At 38.7% G+C, this 24,858-nt stretch overlaps 1 protein-coding gene, 1 long non-coding RNA gene and 1 other non-coding gene across 32 annotated transcripts in view; 1 reads left to right on the forward strand and 2 right to left on the reverse strand.

Moving 5' to 3' along the window:
• MYBPC1 (myosin binding protein C1) overlaps positions 1-24,858 on the reverse strand; it is an 82,745-nt gene that overhangs the window by 45,288 nt on the left and 12,599 nt on the right. For 5 of the 30 annotated variants that reach the window (XM_032493513.1, XM_032493504.1, XM_032493512.1 and 2 more), the window contains exons 2-15: positions 20,714-20,755; positions 18,232-18,273; positions 17,767-17,808; positions 17,302-17,343; positions 16,841-16,882; positions 16,380-16,421; positions 15,521-15,562; positions 9,413-9,451; positions 8,860-8,895; positions 6,959-7,072; positions 4,661-4,809; positions 4,231-4,348; positions 2,673-2,724; positions 510-566 (exon numbers count right to left, since the gene is read on the reverse strand). In XM_032493513.1, coding sequence (XP_032349404.1) covers positions 510-566; positions 2,673-2,724; positions 4,231-4,348; positions 4,661-4,809; positions 6,959-7,072; positions 8,860-8,895; positions 9,413-9,451; positions 15,521-15,562; positions 16,380-16,421; positions 16,841-16,882; positions 17,302-17,343; positions 17,767-17,808; positions 18,232-18,273; positions 20,714-20,755 — 859 coding nt within the window. The remainder of the gene's footprint in view (positions 1-509; positions 567-2,672; positions 2,725-4,230; positions 4,349-4,660; positions 4,810-6,958; positions 7,073-8,859; positions 8,896-9,412; positions 9,452-15,520; positions 15,563-16,379; positions 16,422-16,840; positions 16,883-17,301; positions 17,344-17,766; positions 17,809-18,231; positions 18,274-20,713; positions 20,756-24,858) is intronic. The other 25 variants (XM_032493519.1, XM_032493511.1, XM_032493505.1 and 22 more) reach the window with 20 other exon arrangements.
• TRNAV-AAC lies at positions 10,063-10,134 on the forward strand. The gene has a single exon. It is a non-coding gene; the product is annotated as a tRNA-Val (tRNA).
• LOC116667705 lies at positions 14,008-15,514 on the reverse strand. The gene is made up of 2 exons (XR_004324699.1): positions 14,479-15,514; positions 14,008-14,275 (listed from the first exon to the last, which is right to left on the reverse strand). It is a non-coding gene; the product is annotated as an uncharacterized LOC116667705 (long non-coding RNA).

The raw sequence follows: 24,858 nt of genomic DNA on the forward strand, positions 1-24,858 counted from the left end.
TAGTGATTTATAAAATTCAGGTATATATTAACATGAATAGTGTCTTAGATTTGATGAAATACAGTAAATTATAAATACTATATTAAAGCAGGTCTACCTTTTAAAATATATACATACCTGAAGAGACTTCTACCCAAATTGTGAAGTTGATTTTTTCCTTCAAATATCAAAAGCAGAAGAATGGAGGCTTTATTTATTCAATCATGACAAGGAATCATGACTGAAATAATAGAAATCAGGAGAGAAATCAGAGGTGATTAGGTATTTAAGTCTTCTGTCTCAGTTTTCAAATTTCCTCATCCCCAACTAAGAAAATATATGAAGACTCATGAAACATTTAAAAAGAAAAAGCATCAGCTAAAATCTTTAACAGATTAGTACACAATTGTTTCTCTGTCTTTCTTAGTTGACTGTTACAGTATTCTATAAGCAAAACACATTCTAAGAAATGAGAAATTCTTTGAAAAACATCCACTGTAAACTTGACTTCTCCATCACTTGGTTCTCACCTACGTTTCAGGAGACCACTAAAGTCAAGTTCCCCTGCATCGTCTTGACCTTCTCCACTGTCATTAACAAAAGAAAAGCAAATCTGTGTTTAATGCTGAGACACATACACAACCATTTCCCCCAAACACTCTACTTGTAACGTATATGCAATTTTGTACCAGCACACAAGTCATGGGACTAAATCAACACAAACAATTTCTTTTCACACAAGTGACATTTTTAAGTGTTGGAGTATGTACTTGTGGAAAAGTAAACACGAGGAGCATGTGTTACTCTATGATTTCAGAAGACGTATTTTTGTGGATTGCATATATAAAACTGCTTGGATTTGTGTTAAAACAGAGTAACACAAATGCACTTAAGCCAAGAAACACAAAGTACTTTGTGTTTGCAAGTTGGGGGCTCTGGGAATATACCTGTGTAAAAAGCAAAGGACTTTTGCTGATCTCTGTTATTCATGTCAGACAGAGATTGGCTTGGAGGATGAAGTGTACCATGCCAAATATATAAGTACGAAGATTATATTCAAAGGTAACCTCTTTGTGTCCATCAATAAGATGAATCAGATAATGTGATACCAACATAGCATAAAAATGGAGCTAGTGCAGAGTTTTTTAAAAAGATGCATTCCTTTCTCTTTTAAAGGGAAATCATGACAAGCTTTTCCTTTTCTGGTTAATATTTATACCTTTTAAAATATATTTACCAAAAATCTGTCTTAGAATGATTGATAAGCCCTTTACTAGGAGTTTTTTTTTTTTTTAAATGCTTTCCTACAGAGAAATGCATCTTAAATTAGGCATGCAGCCGCCTTCATGATTTCATGTAAATTCTAAATAGAAGCTATGGAACTGACATTTAAATGGCACTACATATTTACTTACATGTTTAATTTTCTAATGAAGATTTTGTTTCCTGCTCTTTACAAATGTTAGTATGGTTTCTAAGAAAAGAGTCTGCGGGTTTAAAAACAGTGTGTATAACATGTAAGTTATAAGCATTGAACTCAAATAATGTGCTTTGAAATTTTCTTTAATAGCAAGCATTTGGAGAAGACCTTCTGACATAAACACATTTCTATTCTCTTACAGCTTAAAACTTAGCACTTATGTCTCCCTCTCTTAAGGTATACTGAATACAGAGGATGAGCATAGTTTTAGACCTACTGTGCATTTGCTGAACATGGGATGATGGGAAAGAGGAAGGAAAGTAAGAGAATTTGAAAATTATGACTTTAAAAAATATAATAAGACTTATCAGGAAATATTACATATATTTTTAAAGTAATTACAATTTTCACTTATTCATAATTCAGGAAGGAATTATGTCTTTTATTAACAGACTAAATCATTGTTTTATGATATGATAGATAAGGTGACTTTCCTTATTCAACAAAACTGTACGTGGAGTCAATGTTAAGAAGAACAAAACAATCTCTCTCATTAATGAATTTATATTTTGGAAGAATTAAGTACAGAGGGTGAAATAATGGCAGGAAGAGGCTAGTTACATTTCTCATAGACCAGATCTTTTTTTTCACCTTTCTTCCTTAACCCTCTGATTTTTCAGCCTTGGCAGCTGCAAAAGAAATCAAGTAACTGTCTATATTTTGCCTTTCTACAGTGTTCTTTATTCCAGCAGACTCAGTGATCTTTTATTTAGGAATAATCCAATATTTAAATAGTGCTAACCAGTAAGCAACTACTTAATTGTGGTTTTCTGGGCACGTGGTTTAGTAGCTCCATAAGTGATCTCTAAATAAAAAGCAATATAAGTTTTCTATACTGCTTAATTGATACTGTATGAGATGTGTATTGTAATATATCTTTCTGGGCCATTTGGTAGAAAATAATGCAATTAAGGAAGAAGCCACTTATGAATAGAAAAAAAGTGTGTCTTCATAAGGCAGCTGTGAAATTTGCAAAATGGGAGTGTCACTATGACAAGAATATTCTAAAAAATGACCAGTACATACTTGATTTGGCATTAAATCCATGGCTTCTCTAGAACACTAACTTTTGAACACATAGTATGTTTGACTTCAGTGAAAAGAGTTGACCTCATTTGGAATATAGAATGTGGAGGAAGGGAATGTGTGTTTTGAAAATCCTCTGCTTTCATGTGATAAACAAAAGCTACCTCAATTCCCCTCTTGAAGTTACCTTCTCTTGAAAGCAGATCTGATGTCAATGTTTGGAGTAGTCCCAGTAGATTCTTTGAAAGGAAAGAAAACAATAAAATAAATACCCATTAAGAAGGCAGTTTGAGGTTTAGTTCCTTTCCAGGCTGTGGGGATTCTTCAGATGGAAGAAATGCCAGGTGGAGGGGGGATGGCTCTCCTGGTCGGCTGAGCTGCTGAGATATCATACTCCATCTTCCCTCACACATAATCAGTGAAGGGACATCAGGAGTCACCGTATCCAGTTGCCGTTCCACCTGCCTGCCCATTACAATCACCTAAAGAGCTAAAAAAAATATCAGCTTCTTAGCTCCCTGATGGAGATTTTGATTCACCAGATTAGGCTTGGGCACCCAGAAATCAGTATTCTTCAGCAGCCCCTCAGATGATTCTTGGAGATGCATGGCCAGGTTGAAGAAGCAACACTCAGGACCAGATTCCCACTTAATAAAGAAATCTCCACAGCACCTCCACTGAAGGTCCCCCAGCCTCTGCAGGGTGACTCTGGACTGGGGCTCTCACAGACTTCTGCTGTGTCTACACAGCTTTAGTGAAGGAGCTCGTGCTAATGTTAAGATAAAATTCACCTCCTCATAGTTTCCACCTTCTGGTTCTAATCTGCTTAAACTCTTCTAGAGGGCACAGAAAATGGCCTTTTCTTTGTTCTGTGTGACAGCCCTTCCCCTGTATACAATGAGTCATAAATGCCTTAACTCCATCACCTCCACATTCAAGCTGACTAGGGCTTAGTTCCTGGACCCTTCATCCTCCTGGTTACCCTAATCCAGCAGGGATCCCAGTGGAGGCATGGTGTCCATGGCCAAAGGCATTACTTCATATGTGGAACAAGCAGCATGTTGCAGAGAGCAGTATCACTTTCCAAACCTAGATCCTATAACATCTGTAATGCTCCCGTTGTAAATTACATCAGCTTTGTCTTTTGTAGCTACATCACACTTTGGATTCAGCTTAAGTTTATGATCTTTGCTGCCAAGTCAACTTTTCCTTTGTATACTTATAGAAGTTTTACTCTTCCCCCAATCTACATATATACCTTTAATTTACTCATATGAAATTCACTCTTGGCAGTACACAGAACAAATGGATGAAGAACTTCCATAGCTGACATTAGTCCTTATAAGAGAAATCCTCCCTTCTACCTGGGTATCCTGACATCCTCATCCCACATCAACATACCCCTAAACCTGAGTAGGAATAAGAGGACCCAGTGAGACAGTTACATTCAGTAGCAGTGAAAAAAAAGAAAAAAAAGCATCAGCCCTCATCTGAGAGATTAAAGGAATACAGAGAGCATGGACAAGAGATATTTAACAATAAAGTCCCTTAAATTCTATTTTTAAATTGCCTCATAACAAAAATTCAGTGGGCTTACTGAGACTACCACAATCAGCAACACACGGTATCAAAGGAAACTTTATTTTCAAAATCTCGTAGTAATAAATGGCCTGATTCTCCTCTATCCCAGCACAACCCATTAAAAACACAAAGTCACACTTATCCAGACTAGAAGTCTCTCTTACCGAGTACTTCAAGATCGAATGAACAGCTGTCAAACTTATCCTTGTAGGTGACCTCGCATCTGTAGTTTCCTGCAAAGTTCTCTTTGGCCTGGATGATCTGCATCTCGAATGTGTACACCTGCAATAAAATGCACAGACACATTTCAGCCCTACCTTGCTGACAGAAAGAGGTCCAAATTCCTCCTCATTAGCTTAAAGATATGTCTATATCTGGGGAGTCCAGTACACTGTTCTCACTATAGGAGGGGTCAGTGCAATACCGTGGGCACAGCAGGGCAACCACACTGGAGTATAAATACTAGGAATGGTAACTCCAGAGGATTTTCTGGGACTGAAGTCTCTCAAAGCCGAATGTGAAAAATGACATTTTACGCAGGTCACAGAAGGAATGAGTTAGCTGAGCCCCTGTGGCAGGAGGTCAGGGCCATACCCGACTATGCCTTTCGAAGGTCTCCTTCAGCTGGAGGTGCTTCCCAGCTTTGCTGGCCAGGTCCATCCATTTCCCTTTGAACCATTTGATAGTAGGCTTTTTGAGAAGATCTTCGGCCTTGACTTTGGCTATAAAGGTGATATTTTCACCTAGAAAAAAGCACAAGTAATTCAGACTGTGGTTTAAAAACTGCCATTTGTTTTGCTTTTGGTCAGAAGGAGTTACACAGGACTATACTGCATAGATTGTGATGTGACTGGTACCACTGGAATTGAACAACGAAATGGCCTTGACTTTTTAAATGAGTACTATAGTTCTTAGGATACTCCAACTTCTGCTTTTGAGGTTTATGGATCAGAAAAAAGAGCAATGGGGAAATCGGTGGAAATAATTTTTGTTTGGAAATCAAACAAATGTTATATGTACAAAATAAAATATACAGACGTACCTCACTTATTATACTTTGCTTTATTGTGCTTGGAAGATACTGCATTTTTTCCTACAAATTGAAGGCTTGTGGCAATCCTGCACTGAGCAAGTCTACTGGCGTCAGTTTTCCAACAGCATTTGCTCACTTCATGTTTCTGTGTCTCATTTTGGTAATCATAATATTTCAAACTTTTTCATTATTATTATATTTGTTATAGTGATATGTGGTCAGTGATCTTTAATCTTACCATTACAAAAAGATTAGGATTCACCAAAGGTGAATGGTTAGCTTAGATAATGGTTAGTATTTTTTAGCAATAAAGTATTTTTAATCAATATGTGTACATTTTTTAGATATAACACTACTAAATACTTAATAGACTGCAGAGTAGTGCAAACATAACTTTTTTTTAAAATTCACCAATCCACCTATCCCCTCTCAGCGTAACTTTCATATGAACTGGGAGACCAAAAAATTCTTGGGATTTGCTTTATTGTGATTTTTACTTTATTGTGGTGGTCCGGAACCAAATCCACAATATCTTCAGGGTATGCCTGCATATGAAAAAGTGAAATAAAATTGAAAAAAATACTAATCATGCATCTATATTTTTCTGTCCTTTTTATTAGGCAAGATGATGGCAAGTCTGGAATTATAAGAATATGACTAAATAAAATTCATCTTTTTAAAGTAAACTCTCTTATCTGTTTGTATTGACTCATTAGACCCAAAGGACATCAAAATTCTAGCCGTGTCCAGCCCAGCATCTTGATGTCTCCCAGAAACACGAGGGGAGTAAATGTTTCCAGTCACATGCAGTGTGCCTCTATATTCTAGACCTGAAAGAATTTCAGAATGCAGTCACCTGTGTGTTCATTTGCATAGTATTTGGTAAGGGTCAAAGACTGGCTCTGATCACAATATATTACTTATAAAAATTCATTTAGTTAAAATTCCTGGACCCCCTGGTCATCCTCTAGCTTACCACCCTGTTTATTTCCTGCAAGGCACTTGGCTTTTGTGAGGATCTGTTTGTTTAATTTCTTCTAGTTTGCTCCTCTCAGTCAGACTATAAGTTCAGAGTGCTCATGATTTTACTCAGTATTTAGCACAGTGTCTAAAACAGTAAGTGTGTAATCAATATTTTTGGAATGACTGTCTTCAAAGTTGAACTATCTATCTGACCAGCTTTCTCTGAGATACTACATATTATGATCCAGCATATATGCAGACTTATAATCATCCTATGGAATGAGGTGTGTCATAACAACAGCAGAAACTGGCTCAGAGCTTTAAAATGTGCCAGGCACTGTTTAAAGTACTTCACAGGTATTATTATCCCCATTTTACAGATAAGGAAACTGATTTGAACCCACTCTGGCTGGAGGGTCCAGGCACTCAATTACTACGTGCCACAGGTCACGAAAATAATAGCTATCACTCACTTCTTCAGGTTATAAAAGGCAGGATTTAGTATATTAATACAATAGAAGATCATTCAGCCATAAAAAGGAATGAAGTACTGATTAATGCTACAACTTGGGTAGACATTGAAAACATTATGCTAAGTGAAGGAAGCCAGACACAAAAGGTCACATATTGTGTGATTCCATTAAATATTCAGAATGGGGGAATTCATAGAGCAGGTTAGTGGTTACCAGGGATTAGGGGAGGGAGAATGGGGGATAACTGCTTAATGGGAGATAAGGTTTCTGTTTGGGGTGATGGAAATATTTCGGAACTTGGTTGCACTATGTTGAGTGTACTAATAGCTATTGATTATTCCCTTTAACAAGGTTAATTTTATGTTATGTGAATTTCATCTTTATTTTGAAAAAAAAAAACAGGATTTAATGCTTAACACTCACCAACTTTCACTGTTCCGGACTGAGGCTTTTCCACAAGCAGGGTGGACAGCTGAGAGTTGGCATTCTGCTGCTTGTCTTGTTCCTCCCCTGCAGGTGGTTCACCGATAGACCACTCTAACGAGCAAAAGAAGGAAAGGATCATTTCAGGGCCAAGTTCTTCTTAGGCAGACTTACCTGAGTCTGTTTTTCTCGTCAATGCTGAAGCTTCTCTTTGTCTAATAAACCTGGATAAACATCACATCATTCTTTCCAACCACCTCCCCCACAGCCATCAGTAGAGAGTGATGGATTCCCATTCATACAGGGATATCTCTTCCATGTTGGGATAAAGGAAACTTTTCTAATTCCTAGAAATAGCCACACTTTTCAGAAAGGTTGTTCTTCTCTCCTGGCAGCCAAGTTTCCTTTGTTTCCCCAAACTGCCTGTCCCCTGATAATGGTGGGAAGGATATGAAAGTGGCACCCAGTGTTTTTCCAGGGGACTGACTAAAAGGCCGTATCTGTGCAACAACAAAGTTGGAAAAGACTAAAGGGATGGGTCAGTTTGCTGGTCAAGTGGGAAAGGTCAAACAGCTATGCCTGGCCTCGTATTTCTAGATTCCTCAGTGTTGTATGATTAGACAATTCTATTAGGGTTGTACAGATGTGGCCATAGTCTGACAAGTAACAGGTCGGGACCCGCAGGCACACATTTCAAGAATTCTAGGAGCATCCTGAAAAAAAGGGGAAAAACTAGAAACATAGAAAGAAAAATAAACTCTTGGAGGCTTTTCCATGAAGACAGACAAGCTGGAAATAAAGTTTATTTTGCATTTTTTAGTTTGCACTCCAGGTGCTTAGGTTGTATTAATCAGCAGTCAACTCCAGTGAGGAGGCAAGGAGAGAGAACCATAGGTAGCCCTTCTGAGAGCTGAATGAAGAGTTCAGTTTCAGCCACTTAATAACTGGAAAAAAAATGCATGGGCTGCCAACTCTCTACCTGTTAATGTTTCTTGAAAAGGAGAAAATGTGGATTTAGTTATTTTAGTTTCATGTCTCAATCATGCTTAGTAATTTTACCCACAGGAGACCACCATTTTCACAATGAAATTAAGCCAATGTAGTCACGTGATTATACAATTTTAAAACAATACCCAAGTTGATGTTAAAATTTTATGTTGTGTGTATATGTAATATTAATAGTACTAGTGTAGAAGGGAGGATATAGCTCAGTGGTAGAGTACATGCTTAGCATGCACGAGGTCCTAGGTTCAATCCCTGGTACCTCCATTAAATAAACAAATAAATAAACCTAGTTACACCCCCCCCCCCAAGACAAACAGTACTAAGTGAATAGTGGCCACTAATGTTTGGAACACAAGGGCAGGGATTTTTTTGGTTTTGTTCATTTCTATATCTGTAAGTACCTGCAAAAATGGCTGGCCCACAAGAGGCCCTCACACATATTTGTTGAATGAATAAATAAATCACCTCACAGAATTGTAGCTACAACAGGGTGCATTTGGAGGTGTTCTATTGACTGCATGTAAATTTCTATAAAAGCACAAATTATTATCTGATGTCAATGTCAATGCATCTCAGAAACGGCGATTTTAAAAGTCTCTTAATCTCTGTGTATTTGCCACATGTTTAACATGATAGTGATAATAAAACAAACCAACCTGTAGTACATGTGACTAGATTCCTGAATTTATGTGTGCGTGTGTGTATGCATCATGCAAAATTAATTGTTTCTCAATACATTAGTTTTCTAGTCAGAGAAATGTAATAGAAGATTGCAATAAAAGCTACAAACAGAAAAAAACCAAGATTAGAATCAAATACAGCTTCAAGAAATGAGGTCATTAGTGATTACTATATTAGGGTAGGGTCGGGACGCCTTGCTTCAGTCGTGTGCTCACCTGAATCCTTTCTTTCCAGGGCCCGACTACCCAAACCTGAAAGGAAAGCGTGATTGGATGATACAAGGGGGAGGGGGAGAAAATGGAGCACTGACTTCAACCTTCCTGGGTACCCCAAATCCTGTCTCTTTTGATGATGGGGAGAAAAAAAACTAGAAGTTGGCTTGGATGGAAAATCAGCAGAGCTTCAACTATGAAAACATCTGTAAAAAGTGTGTCTTATTTTAAAAAATGATAAAATAAAAGAATCCAAATATCTAAGGAAAAGGGGAGAAGAGCAGATAGCTGGAAATGAAAGACAAACCTTTTTTTGCCCCTAAAATGTATACCCAAGAGTTAATACTCATTTATTTCACAAAGAAAAGTCTTTTTTTAAAGTTTCTCACATTAAAAAAATTACCATTAAAGCCAACATTTTCCCTCTTTGGCTCCGGCAAGACCTGGGTCCCCCGCTCTGAGCACTGTTTCATCAAGGTGCTCTGCTGTTTCATTTTCTTTACTGTCAATTAATAATAAATTGCAAAGTAGGGGAAGGGGTTGGAACCATCCTAACCTGGAGGCAGGGCACTAGGCGGGGTGGCTTCCTCTTCATCTGAAATAAGAAAGGAATAAAAAGTCAAGGAGAAAAGGACTTCATCTTGAGTCTCCTGAGAAGAGAGAAATCTGGAAAAGAAGAAGAGAAACTACACAAAACACTTTCAACTGATGAGTAAGCCTTAGAAGACTTGGCACCTGAAAGATTAAACTTGAGTACTCCAGGCAAAAGAGAAAAATAAATGAAAGGGTGAGGGAGTTGGGTAATCCCAATGAAAATGGCTTTAACAATGGTACTCTGTGCAAACGTTTTATGTGTTTGTAAGCTAGGAAAAAAGTAATACTAAAAATCTAAGGTTTATGAAATCAACAATGGAGGTGGTTTCCTAGTTCTTACTTTGTTGGTAAAGTCAATGACAACATAATTCATATACCACATGCATCTGGACATAGACAGAAAAGCATATCTGATCATTTTTTAAGCAAAAATTTGATGGGTGCATAGTTTCAAAGTCCACTAAATGTTAAGACTATTTGGGGGATGTATACAATTATTATAGATGATTAAGGCATAACATATTAAAGCAGTGCTTCTTAGTATCATAAAATGATACTCTAGATGATCCCACATTATCTCCAAACAGCAATTACTTCTCACTGGGCAGAGGGGAGGGTGTAGCTCAGTGGTAGAGTGCATGCCTAACATGCATGAGGTCCTGGGTTCAATCCCCAGTACCTCCACTAGATAAATAAATAAACCTAATTACCTCCCCCTGCCCTCCCCACAAAAACTAAAAAACTTCTTAATGGGCAATTTTGTAGTCATTGTATACACATTTTCAAATTTACTGAAAAGTGCTGGAAAATACAGTTAACAAGAGGCAACATTTACTGTTTCTCATCTTGTAAAAGTAGCTTTGGTTCTAGAATCCCTTTTGATGGGGAAATGTTAAGATGTTGGGATCCTGACCCAAAATTCTTGAAAAGTTGCCTGACTGAATTTGGTTGAGCTGGATGAGAATGAAAGGTTTAATTGTTCTTATTTACCATGAAACAACAGGTTCTCCTGCTAGAGGGGAAATTGAATAGCCTAATCTTTTCAGGTTGTGCCGAATCCAACAAGACACATATGAGAAGGCATGGCAACAGATAAAGAACATTTTCAAACAAAACAAAAAATATAATATATAAGTCATAGTTTCTTGTTTTCTGTTTAAAAGCAACTGCAATGATGAAAACTTAAACATCTGTTTTTGGCTTTTAGCATATGACCTACATGACACCACAGACTGAGAGCGACCGAGCTATTTTCCCTAACTGACATAGAAAGGAAATTAACCAAAGTAGAATTTTGTGTCTTTAAGTCATGGGAAAATATCATTTGTAAAACCATAAAAATGATTCTTTCAACACTGAAGTTCCCAGCAAAGACCGCCTGGAAAGAGGAGAGCGAAGTTGGTCTTGTTACAAGCCTGAATTTTTTTTTTGCGGCGGGTAGGGGAGGGTTCCACATGAATGATATCTGGCATGTGAGGAGAGAACTCCAGAGATGGTAGAATGCGCACATTCCTATAATTCTCCAAGCTCTCGTGGGCATAAAATAACTTCTACCTATGGTTGATTTAAATTGCCTTTTTAAATTAATTTTTAAATATGCAAACTTGGGACAAGGGTTGAGATTTTAGAATAAAAGCATATAAAGTTAAAATACACTGTAAACAAACCTCAGTTAACTGATACAATACCTTGTTTGATTTGGATGAATTTATGGATTCCTCAAACAGGGTAATCAGTTGCAGTAAATACTGGCATATGTTACCAAAATAACAACAGCAACAACTACCACAGACGGAAAGCAGTAACATCGACAGCTAACATTAACTCATCATGTTTTGAGGCATTCGATTAATTTATCATGTTTTCTGAATAAGACACATGCCTTAACGCTTTGATGCTTCTGAAATCAGGATTCATCTTATAATAAATGTTTATTTAATGAGTTTTTTCTCCCCCAAATCATTAACTCAATGTTTCATTTTATAATGGCTGTGTCTTAAAATTGAGACGTATAGTGATATTAATTTTTAACCAAGTTCATTACAAAGAAATCATGTAGTTAGAATACATAGATAAAGCACAGAGACATTTTAGTGGATGGTTGATGTCTGATACCTAAAGGTAAAATGGTTCCAAAATATTCTGGCATGCAGGTAAGCACCACCAAGATAATGTTATTGTAGATGTAAAGGGACCTAGATGATGAAAAAAATTACTTATTCTTTTAATTAAAAAAAATCACTCAGGAAAAATTTGCTGGAACTTCTGTTGATTCACTTCCTCATCTGACAACCACATTAATGTGAAAAGAGACTTTTCATCTCAAGTTATGAGATCTTTAATAGGTACAGGGTTTGCTCATGATAGTTTGTGGTATTGTTAATGATAACACCTGGAAAAAGAAAGTTTTTACTTCTGTTGCAGCAATTATCAAAAGCAGTTAATTTTTTCTGGAAGAAAAATAAAGTGTCAGTACAATCCCATTTGGACTTACCAAAAAATATACAGACTATACATTCATAAGACACAAAATTAGAAATTGAAAAATATATATCAGAACTTAGGCATTAAAATGAGTACTGATCTTCAAAGTCATTTCTGGTTCTAACGTGGCTGATACATGTGGAACTACCCATAGGGCCAGTTTTAAAACTTCCCCCAGGGCCCATTGTTAGGGCACAGAAGAGACTCACTCTCATTACCCTAGGTTCACACAGACAATGTTGGTTCATCAAAAACAAAAGTATGATCCCACTTGAGTACCCACATTATTCTCCACACATGGCCCTCCGTGACAACTGTCTGCTTCCAAAGCTGAAATCCACTGTCCTCTGCTAAGGGTTGTTCTCCCCACTAAAGCCCCCTAAAGTTGACTCCAGGACAGGACCCAGTGCCCCAACCCGCACCTGGCACACGGTCAACACTCACTGAATACTTGAGATGAATAAATGCACATTAGAATACAAGGCAGATCTTTGGGCCCACTGAAGATACAGAAAAATATCTGTACTTCACTTTCCATTGATTTGCTACCTGTGATTATTCTGCAAGAATTCTAAGCCATGGCAGCTTTATTTTTACAAGGATGTTATCTCCCCAGGATGATCACTCTGAAAGAGATATTTACATCTAAATTCTAAGTTTCTGTTTAGTTAAACCCATTTCTTTATTGTCATCTCCATCATTTCAATTCCAAGACAAATTGGGCAGTGTTAGAGAGCAGGACACCTGGATGGCCAAGTCCAGAGGCAGACAAACAAGCAAAAAAATAATAAACCCCTTCCTGGGAAATCAGCTGTTTACCAGACAGAGACTCTTAGTAAATGTGAAAAGTTAGCAAATCTAACCACAAACACTACTTATAAGATTGGTATCAGAACCAAACAACATTCTGTGGCTACAAAAAAAATTTTTTTTGGAACATTTCCAGGCTGTCACAGGATGATCCTGGTAATCTGGGAAAGATATTAAGGCTACATTGCTATGATGCTCTTAATAGTCAGAGTTTGGAGCTATTAATCGAATATACTTCAGCTAATGAGATAGAGCACTAAATAAAGTGCTGAAAATGTTCTATTATCTAGGCATGACAGTTTTCAATAGCTTTAAGTGAGCTGGTCTTAGGTCATCCATCTGTTCTGAGGTTGAGCACACATAACGCATACCACTGGCATCTCATTCCAAACCTCACCGACTAAGATTATGCATGGGATGTTCATCCTCCTGCCCAGCAAATGGAAATAAAAATCTATCTAGGTTACCATTGTCCATACGATCAGCAGCTAAGCCAGCATGGTAATTCAGTCGTTCATTCATTCTACAGGTATTTATTAGGGGACTGCCATCTGCAGCTCTCTGCCAGATGCTGGAAGAAATGAGATGAGGAGCCCAAAGAGGTGTTAAGACACTGTGCCTGACCATCACAAAGCTTACAACCTGTTAGGAAAAGGAGTGAACCATGAATACGTGATTAAGTGGAGAAAAGAGTGATTTAAGGACAGAGGCAATCAGTCCAAAAGGAATCAGGGGGAAGAAGGGGGAGTGAAAGTGAGTTAGGATGGTGAGGGGAAAGATACACAAGAGGAGTGACACCTGAGTTGAATGGTTAAAAAACAGTTAGGCTGGGGGCTGGGAGAGGGTGAGAGACAGGGATTCTAGTATAAGCTGGGGGACAGGTCTGTTGCAGCTGTCAATCTTGTTTATGCTCCTGCAAGACTTCTTTCTCAACCAGGGCTATGCATATAGCAATGATTATTGTGTCTCCTCCTAACTTAGGCATTTTCTTTGAAGTTTCCCTGTCCTTGATGAAAGTGAGTAATGGTTGAAGAGGATTGTATATTTAGGAAGAACTTCCACCACCTACCTTCTTTATTTAGGGATGTCACTTTCTATCCTAAATTGATTTGCTTCCTGACACGTAGAGCAAATACAGACATGGCAATTTATGGACCTGGGCACATGATTGCATGTGGCCATGACCTTGCTTAACTTCTGCAAAAGTCAGAAAAAAAAAATGCTACTAATTTCAGGACGCCCTTTTTGCTCATCTGGCCTTGCTCTTTCATCACATTGTCTTCCGCATAAAGAGTTTTTGTTGACTGGTAGACTGGTTGGATGGTTGGTTGATTTTAACTTACAGAAAGACATTTTCTCATTTAAGCATACAAGTATAATGTGACTTTTCGGAGTAAGGGTCAGGCACAGACTTTGTTTAAACTTTGACAGCTTGCCTTCTGGGATTACATCATCTGCTCTGTTGGTTGAGCCTTACAGCCTGGTCCAAGCACCTTTCCAAATTTGGAAACAGAGGTGTATGCCATCGGCCCTGGAAAGAATAATGTTACATTAACTTCAGCCAGATGTCCCAACCTCCTTGAACCCATCTAATGGAAAGAGTTCTAGGAGTTTGCACTGTCTGCATGCCATAAGCAAATAACCTTCAGATTGTGACCTGTGTGGCCAGGATTAGCATTCATGTCACTATCCATGGGAGCCACTGAAGGTCAAACACAAAGTGAATGTACTAACATTGTGTGTTCATTTATGAGAGCCTTAAGTTCAAGTTAGCTGCAGAAAAGTGGTCCAATGTACTGAAAGAAAGAAAAAAAAGTATTTTACTAATGTATAGGGGGACAATAATATCATAGGAATTAGGTAATAAAATATGACAGTAAGAACAAAGAGATACTTAACATGCTTTTGAGTGCTGCCCAGAAAAAGAAGTTTTATTGTAGGAAATAATGGGTTATTCCAAAATTTAAACTATATTATTCATTGCACAAGTAAAAGGTGAATGATGATAGCAAACAAACAAAGCAAAATTATCAAGTCTACCTCTGTGAAAACTTTCTTCTGTAGAAGCCTAATGCTTCTTAAGACAAATGGTCAGTAATGACAATGACTTCCCCACGGGGAGACAAAGGAATTCATATTTCATGAGTCCACAGCAGTATATAATAAAGATTAGTCATTTTCTAAAACTGGACTATCTCTGTATAAAGTAAAAATAGAATAATAGTACAGAAATAAATGTTTTCAATTCAATAAAGATTAACGGGATGTTTGCTAAAGGTTGTATTGTCCCTCTATATAAACCATCGTATAAATCTACATGAATACATAGTGTTATAAAATGAGATGCTAGTTTTCAAAATTACTAGAAAAATCTGGAACAGCTTGCACAGTATCATGAAAACATTCAATTAAAAAAAATCTGGGTAATCAAGATAATTTTCCAAACTGGTGTCATTCCAGGAAGACCAGACACCTCTTTTCCTTCATATGCATATGGGAACTTGGAAATGAATTTGCTGGCATCTCAACAAGTGCTTGTGATATTTTTATCACTGTTTTTCTTTTAAAAATGTGTGTGATGAAAACTGATCAAAGCACTAATTCGTCATTAATGCTGATCGAGTTGTGCAGATAAGATGCAAAGGAAAAACTCTAAACCACAATGATGAAAGATAATGTAGAGAAATTCTGTGAGGCCCTCATGGCAATCATTACCGACCTCTTTCTGCTTCTAACTTTGTTGAATTCAGCTTCACTCTCCCTCCCACCAACTCACCTTTTGCTGGTGCAGTTCTGGCCTCCTTCTCTTTTTTTGGTTCTGTGTGGAAAGTACAAGCACATTTTTAAAAGTATCTTAAAGAAAGTGTTTTCTTGTGTGGTGAGCAATGCGGGGGAGGGGGAGAGAAGAAATTAATGACAACAGAACAGATCATCAATGATGCTACATACTCATTTATTATGCTAGACATGAATTATGAATTTGGGAATCATAATACATAAACTCACAATTTCTAATAAAAGCAGTTAATAAATCTGATCATTTTGGAGAAAAGTGTACATAGAAACATGTGATGCAGATCTTGTCAAAATACACCTAGCTATGCTGGGACCACGTTATAACATGCCAGTGTGAAAGTAAGTGTAAAATGCGGGTCACTTCACTGTAGACCCCAACAAGGGACAGAGTCTTTAAGGAAGTTGGACCCATGTAAAGGTTCCAATAGTTTGGGCTTCTAGATTATATTATAGGGTATAAAATCTGCGATTGTACAGTAGTTTGAAAGAAAATATTTTGGTGCACATATTAATCTTCTTTGGTGAGTTGAGTGGCAATAAATGCAATACCAGAGCCGTATCATCAGCTGTTCTCAGTAGAGACCTTCTGGTTTGCAGCTCTGTCTGTTTAGAATCATACTAGTTTATTTCCTACAAATGGTGTCTCACTTCAGGTATATGTGAGAAAAGAACTGTTTCAGCCAGGAATTCTCTCTTTTTTTTTTTGACTGATGAATAGACATCTGAATCTTGGTAAGCTAATGAAGACAAATTCTATGTGGCCTCTGTGGCAATCATTACCGACCTTTCTGCTTCTAACTTTGTTGAATTCAGCTTCACTCTCCCTCCCACCAACTCACCTTTTGCTGGTGCAGTTCCGGCCTCCTTCTCTTTTTTTGGTTCTGTGTGAAAAGTACAAGCACATTTTAAAAAATATCTTAAAGTGTTTTCTTGTGTGGTGAGCAATGGGGGGAGGGTGGAGAGAAGAAATTAATGACAACAGAACAGATCATCAGTGATGCTACATACTCATTTATTACGCTAGACATGAATTATGAATTTGGGAATCATAATGTAGAGTCACATTCAACTTTCAGTAAAAACAGTTAATAAATCTGATCATTTTGGGAAAAAGCATACATAGAAACACGCAATATAGGTCTTGTTAAAACACACTTTGCTATGCTGGGACCACGTTATAACAAGTGGGTGTGAAAAATGTGATATATATAGTATATCACATAATATAAAATGTGGGTATAAAATCTTTCTGCTTCTAACTTTGTTGAATTCAGGCTCACTCTCCCTCCTACCAACTTACCTGCTGCTGGTGCAGTTCCGGCCTCCTTCTCTTTTTTTGGTTCTGTGTGAAAAGTACAAGCACATTTTAAAAAATATCTTAAAGTGTTTTCTTGTGTGGTGAGCAATGGGGGGAGGGTGGAGAGAAGAAATTAATGACAACAGAACAGATCATCAGTGATGCTACATACTCATTTATTATGCTAGACATGAATTATGAATTTGGGAATCATAATGTAGAGTCACATTCAACTTTCAGTAAAAACAGTTAATAAATCTGATCATTTTGGGAAAAAGCATACATAGAAACACGCAATATAGGTCTTGTTAAAACACACTTTGCTATGCTGGGACCACGTTATAACAAGTGGGTGTGAAAAATGTGATATATATAGTATATCACATAATATAAAATGTGAGTATAAAATCTTTCTGCTTCTAACTTTGTTGAATTCAGGCTCACTCTCCCTCCTACCAACTTACCTGCTGCTGGTGCAGTTCCGGCCTCCTTCTCTTTTTTTGGTTCTGTGTGAAAAGTACAAGCACATTTTAAAAAATATCTTTAAAAAATGCTTTATTGCATGGTAAGCAATGGTGGGGAGGGGGGAGAGAAGAAATTAATGACAACAGAACAGATCATCAGTGATGCTACATACTCATTTATTATGCTAGACATGAATTATGAATTTGGGAATCATAATGCAGAGTCACATCCAACTTTCAGTAAAAACAGTTAATAAATCTGATCATTTTGGGAAAAAGCATACATAGAAACATGCAATACAGGTCTTGTTAAAATATATTTAGCTATGCTGGGGCCACGTTATAACAGGTGGGTGTGGAAAATGTGATATATATAGTATATCACATAATATAAAATGTGGTTATAAAATCTTTCTGCTTCTAACTTTGTTGAATTCAGGCTCACTCTCCCTCCTACCAACTTACCTGCTGCTGGTGCAGTTCTGGCCTCCTTCTCTTTTTTTGGTTCTGTGTGAAAAGTACAAGCATATTTTAAAAAAATCTTTAAAAAAATGCTTTATTGCATGGTAAGCAATGGTGGGGAGGGGGGAGAGAAGAAATTAATGACAACAGAACAGATCATCAGTGATGCTACATACTCATTTATTATGCTAGACATGAATTATGAATTTGGGAATCATAATGTAGAGTCACATTCAACTTTCAGTAAAAACAGTTAATAAATCTGATCATTTTGGGAAAAAGCATACATAGAAACATGCAATACAGGTCTTGTTAAAATATATTTAGCTATGCTGGGGCCACGTTATAACAGGTGGGTGTGGAAAATGTGATATATATAGTATATCACATAATATAAAATGTGGGTATAAAATCTTTCTGCTTCTAACTTTGTTGAATTCAGGCTCACTCTCCCTCCTACCAACTTACCTGTTATTGTTGCAGTTCCAGCCTCCTTCTCTTTTTTTGGTTCTGTGTGAAAAGTACAAGCACATTTTAAAAAATATCTTTAAAAAATGCTTTATTGCATGGTAAGCAATGGTGGGGAGGGGGGAGAGAAGAAATTAAGTGACAACAGAACAGATCATCAGTGATGCTACATACTCATTTATTATGCTAGACATGAATTATGAATTTGGGAATCATAATGTAGAGTCACATCCAACTTTTAGTATAAGTAGCTGATAAAGCTGATCATTTTGGGAAAAAGTATATACAGAGATGCAATACAGATTTTGTTAAGACATACTTAGCTATGCTGGGACCACGTTATAACATGCCAGTGTGAAAGTCAGTATAAAATGTGGGTCACTTCATTGTAGACCCCAACAAGAGACAGTCTTTAAGGAAGTTCAACCTGTGTAGTTAACTAGTAAGGACAGTTTTAGCAGAGTTTGGGAGGAGACTTGTTTTAGGAACAGGACGTCAGTATTATACAATGAATATGAAATATGGCATGACAAGGGAAACTTTATAGTGGCCCAGTGACAGCTGCTGATCTGAAGAACAGAAGGGAAAGGTTATGTCTGTAATGCCTGCAGGTTCTCGGTGTACTCAGTGCTGGCAAAAATAAGTCTGTATGTGCAAGAAGGAAACATAACGAAGAAGCAGCTCTTCAGAAGAATGTCACACATTTAACACAGACTGAAACAAAACTAAATTTGAGCTTGCCCCTGTTTGAACTAAGACAGCCCTGAGCCTGTTTCATCTATTTAAAACACACAGAGATACTCCTCCATACTATGTAAGGGTTTGGACTGTGTGAATCTTGTATTCTTAGCTGGACCAAGAGCTCCTCTGAGCAGCTAGATTTCTCAAACCACCCTCCTGAAAATAATCTCCAGAGCAGAAGAGTTTTATATCCCCTTATAAATTCCCATGCAAAAAAATATCACCAGCAACTGAAGCATCATTCAGTTCCTGCTTTCACATTGGCCAGGCTGGTCTACAGTGACTTCCCACCCCCTGGCTTTGCACCACATGATCAATTAACGGAACCTGCCTTAAATCACATATTGTCTTGGGAGGTTCTTAAAGGATTGTCTGATGGTTCAGAATAGTGGTTATATCTTATTTCATTGTTCTCTGGGCTTTATTTTATTTTCTATTTGGCTGTAAGCAACTTGAATACAAGGAAACATTTTCTGCTAGAGGTTTTGCACTACCTCTGGGATGGTGCATTTGCACCTAGCTATCAATAAGTATTTGATGGATAGCCCTGTATCCTTCTGAAGGGTTAGAGCAGACAGAGTAAACAAACTTATGGTTACTGGGGTTGGGAGAAGGGGGTAAGAAGGGATAAATCAGGTGTTTGAGATTTGTGAATATTAACTACTACATATAAAACAGATAAAAAACAAATTTCTTCTGTTTAGCACAGAGAACTATATTCAAAATCTTGTAGTAACCTATAATGAAAAAGAATATGAAAATGAACATATATATGTATATATGTGACTGAACCATTATGAATATGAACGTGAGTATATGTATGAGTGAAACATTATGCTGTACACCAGAAACTGACACACTGTAACTGACTATACTTCAATTAAAAAATAAAAATAAAATAATGAAGGGTTAGGGCAGAGTTGTGCATACGGTAAACATCTCATGAATAATTCTTGAATGGATATGAGTTTCTCATCTGGTTCAAGGAGAAGAGTGATGAGAGAGAGCACTTTGGGGTCTTCATGGGAAAATGCACAGAATTCTGGTTGCCTCCATGCTGGGGGCCATTTGGCTGGGCAGACAAATAGTCTGGACACTCCACTTGGGCTTGCCATGCTCCCAATTCTGTTCTCTTCCTTAGGTGTTTGTGGACGTAAGAACATACTTCACCTGTGTGTGTTGCTGGGTACCACCTCTACCTGTCAAGGAGTGTGCTGGAACTTGTTATTGCTTGTTTTTTGTTGCCATCTGCTGGACAGCAGGGTGCTAAGGGCTGGAGAAGTTGACTGGTGTTGAGCCTCAGAACTCCCCTAGGAGTTTCTGGAGGTGCTGGATGGTGACTTCGTTCAAGTAAGGAAAGGGGTGCTCATCTTCCAGGACTAAGGCAGGGTGACCCCACTCTCCCAAGAACAAGGTAGGCTTTGTCTGCCATTTGTTCTTTGTGAAAAAAACACTGCAAATCCTTCAGCCTCCACAATGTTAAAATATGGGCGTAACAATCATTTTTGGAGAACTTCAAAGGTTTTATAAGTATCCTATGTGCCATCCAAATCAGATTAACTTAGAAGAAAGTTACATAAACACAACGTATTGTTATTATCACAAACCTGTCACCACGGTGGTTAGACAACTTCTCCACAGGAGATGAGCTTTAGCTCACAGCTTCAATGGAGGACAAATGATGATGGGATGGATGTTCTGTATTTATAGCCCACACACAGAAAACAATGTTTTTACTCACCTTCTGGGGGTGAAGCTGGGGCTGGGGCCAGCACTTCATTTTCTAGAAATGAAAAGGATGATGGAAATGTTAGTCTCGTTTGTCCCAGAGAAAAGCTATTTTCCACAGCCCCAGGCTGTGCTCAACTCCAGGCAGCCGTCTTCCCTGGGCTGACAAGAGCAGTGGAGCAGGAAAGGCATCAACCCAAGAACCACTGTCTTTTGGTATATGGTGTGAAGTGAGGATCTAAATGTGGTCTGAAGATATAGAGATTTCCAGGAGAGGGAGCAGTGTAGTGATGGACAGAGCACGGGTCCAATGGGGTCCACGTGTCCTTCCAAGTGTCTGTCCACCTGCTTAGGCGGCAGGCAGGGTGTTTAATAGCACTGAGCCTGTTTCCCTTCCTGGAAGGAAGGACACAGCGACACCTATCTCATATGCACAGGATTGCTGTGAGGATGAGATAAGACACGGAGAGTGCCAAGCATGTCCCTTAGAGCCCAAGGTACCTGTAAATGATAGCCCACTTGCCCCAGACAGCAAGGGCACTGCAGCATCTCCGACATTATCCTGCCCTCCTGAGACATACATTCTGAATGATGGTGAGACCGAAGTCCTCAGGCTTTGCAGTGCTTCGTTTGATCACAAGGCAAACCGCTGTTCTCTGGGAAACAGAACCAACCCCACTCCCAGTCTCACGGTCATTTCTGGACGTGCATATGCCTGGAGTCGATTTTTACCTACATTTGTCTAAAATTATCAGAGCTCTGGTTTTGAGGTTTCATACCTGCCTTTGGATATCCAAAATTATGGAGCAGTCTGGCAGTGAGGTCTGTTAAAGAAGCTTCTAGGAAAGAATATCCTATGTCCAAGTAGCTAAAGGCATATCCCATAACCCATGGGCATAGAATTTCCCCTGCTGAACCCCGACAGATGCCCCAGAACGGGAATCAGTGACGAGTATGTGAACCAGCCGCTCCTACTTCTGGCCAGGGAGAGGCCATTGATGAAGGGGATCTCTTTTTATTTTCTGTTTGATAAATAACAAAGAAAAGTTTTTGTATTATAGGCACATTGTGAGATCCCCGGAGCCTTATCTCTGTCCAGATCTAGGATTTTCCACAGTTTCCCACAAGCAGCTCTTTCCAAGCAAAGAGGCCAATACTTCACGAACAGCAGTTTAGCCCCAGAGTCATCCCTGTGTGCAGACCAAGCAGCCCACTTTAGTCTGGGCAGGCTGGGATGAGGCAGGAGAAACAGCACGCACTGCAACAGAAATCAAGAGAGGAGAGATGCAGGGCTGCCCCGAACAGCAATGTCGTCTTCTTTTAAAAAATTATTATTATTATTATTGAAGTATAGTCAGCTTGCAATGCTGTGTCAGTTTCTGGTGTGCAGCATCACAGTTCAGTCATGCATGTACCATGCATATATTTTTTTCTTTTTCATTATAGGTTACTACAAGGTATTGAATATAGTTCCCTGTGCTATACAGAAGAAACTTGTTGTTTATCTACTTTATATACAGTAGTTAGTATCTCCAAATCTCAAACTCCCCATTTATCCCTTCCTACCCCCTTAGCAACGTCTTCTTTCATCACTAATTTTTGGTGCTGGATATAAACTCCAGTTTATTGTTTAAAAACACACGATTACTGTATTTTCATTCAGATGACCACAAACAAGTATTAATATACTCATTACTAATGAGGAAGAAAATATAACCAAAGGAGAAAAGAGGTATCACCTTACAGACTGGCAGGATGTGATGTGGTTTGAACATACAGTGAAAGCACAAGTGTCCCCTAGATGACACACCAGAAACGCTTTCATGTCTACCACGTCATGGAAAGTATCTTTCCTGCCAGTGTCCACGAGGAGATGAAACCCTCAAAGCATTTTATTTTCAGAGATCTGAGTGCAGAAATGAAAATCTAACATTGACTTCTCGGCTTGGGGTGAGCTGTTGCAGCACATGGATATCAGAACACAGAGAGTGAGGAGCCAGTTTCTTTGACACTCTGTCTTTTGGATGGGGCCATTGTCATCCAATGCCCATGAGCCTCTTCATGGCTCCCTTTAAGACAAGTTTCTCTGCCTTCCAATCTCTTTGTCCCACAGCTGCAGGTTTGCTTACACCACCACTGTGTGTCGTTCTGTTATTCAACCCAAGAGGGTTTCTGCTATCTACTTGGTTAGTTCTGCGCTCTTCAAGTTAACGGTCAAAGTCAATGTCGGCGGGCACCTCTTCCCTCCCTCTCTCCTTACTGCACCCCAGTGGCCCCTCTGCTCTAGAGCTGGCTTCTCTTTTTACCTTCTGACCTTTCACTGGGAAGAGTGATAATCTTCTCCCGAACAGACCTTTTGTTTTCCCTTTTCATGTGGCTGTGTCAGACAGACCTAGTTCGACTCTAGGCCTTATGAGCTGTATATTTGGGGACAAATCTTTAATCTTTGTCAGTCCTGGTGTCATCTGTGAAATAAAACTACTAAGATAAATGATCTCTTAGGGAGCCAATCCTATGTAAAATGCAGAGCACAGTCCTTGGCATGTAGACAGAGCCCTGTGATTTATAGAAATAACTGTTAACATTCTTTGGCAAGCTTGGTCTGTTTTTTTTTGACATTTCTCTTAAGACTTCCAGAGCTGATTATTCCATTCTGTTCCCCTCCCTTATTCTCTTGGCATTCAGGACCACATCATAATACACCTTTTTATTCACTAATTATTTTAAAATTATTTTCCAGTTGTCTCCATATATTTGTGTTTCCTGTCCCTCCCAACTGAACAAAAACGGGGATCTTTCATTCTTTTCCTATCTCCCTGGTACCACATTTTATTGCTGCAAACACATTATATGCAGAATGAATTGATGAGAAAGAATTAAGAAGGGCTTCTATGGTGATTGCATATGGACTATCAAATTGGCCACGCTTTCCCAGCATCTGTGTAAACAAAGGCCTATTTTCTAAGGGAAGTTGTGGTTGCTTAAAATCCTGTTTGGAAAGTAAGGCCAGGGGTGAATTTTAATCAATTAAATAAAAGAGAACCTTCCTGGACACAGAAACTGTCAAAGTGCCCTGGATGTGAATTCTTCATTTCCATCGTATCTGTAGCTCCAGTGTTCAACGTAACAGCCAGCCCCCAAATCAAGCCAAAGTGAGAATTTAAAGGGCTTAGTTCAACTTCCAGCAAATGCACAGAACATCCATCATCAACGGCTAACTGCATCAGATAGTCAGAACTACAGAAATACTATAGGATATTACTGCTGGGACACTTTTAGGATGGTTGTGGCAAGTAGAAGTAGGAAAATGCAAGCCTGCCTGGTGAATAGGTAGAGCCAGAACGCTTCCTTCTTAAAATCATAGGAACTCTATCGCTTTACAGCCACTGAAGGAATAAATAAATAACAATGGTGTATTGGCCCCCACTGCACGCAGGACCCAATATATATTCGCTTTTATAATCCTTCCGTCTTTATAAAGTCAGTACTCTCATTATCCCCATTTTGCAGATGGGAACTGAGACCCTGCAAGGTTCCATAGCCCACGAAGGGTGGAGCCAGTCTCCGCCCCAGGTGGGCCTGACTGGGAACCTGGCCTGGGCAGGCAGGGCTGCACCTCCCTTCCCAACTCCTCCCCCTATGGAGGCAGCAGTGGGTGGATGGATTTTCCAGAGATCTTGCTGCATTCTTCCTGCTGAATTCACTGGTCTTACTGTCATGGCCACATAGCATCATGTGGCTGTTGAGCTAAGGAACGGGGAGTGGCAGGTGCCCTGATCTCCTCGTATCTGCAATGGACATAATAGCAGAAGCTATATCAAGCATTGTTGGCAGGAATGAATGAGTGAATGAGTCCTCAGAGGCACGGAATGGGGTAGACATCCTATAAGCTTTCTCTTTCTTTTCATGGTTTCATCACTGTTACCATGATTTCACTCTGACACACCTGGGAGAATGATACTCACGTCTTTCCTCACAGGTCACCTGCTAGGATTTGCCTTATTTCTAGGTCTGTGGGATGTGTCATGTTGGAACATGCTTGGAGCTGGGGGTGGGGGCTAAGGAAGCCTCTGAGAACTGAACAGAGGAGGTGGGCCCCTCACTCTCCTCCTGTCAAAAGGTAATGATAATTGATTTTGATGAGTTTTACTTGCATTA

The sequence above is a fragment of the Camelus ferus genome, chromosome 12, assembly GCF_009834535.1.
Source record: "Camelus ferus isolate YT-003-E chromosome 12, BCGSAC_Cfer_1.0, whole genome shotgun sequence".
NCBI lineage: Eukaryota > Metazoa > Chordata > Mammalia > Artiodactyla > Camelidae > Camelus > Camelus ferus.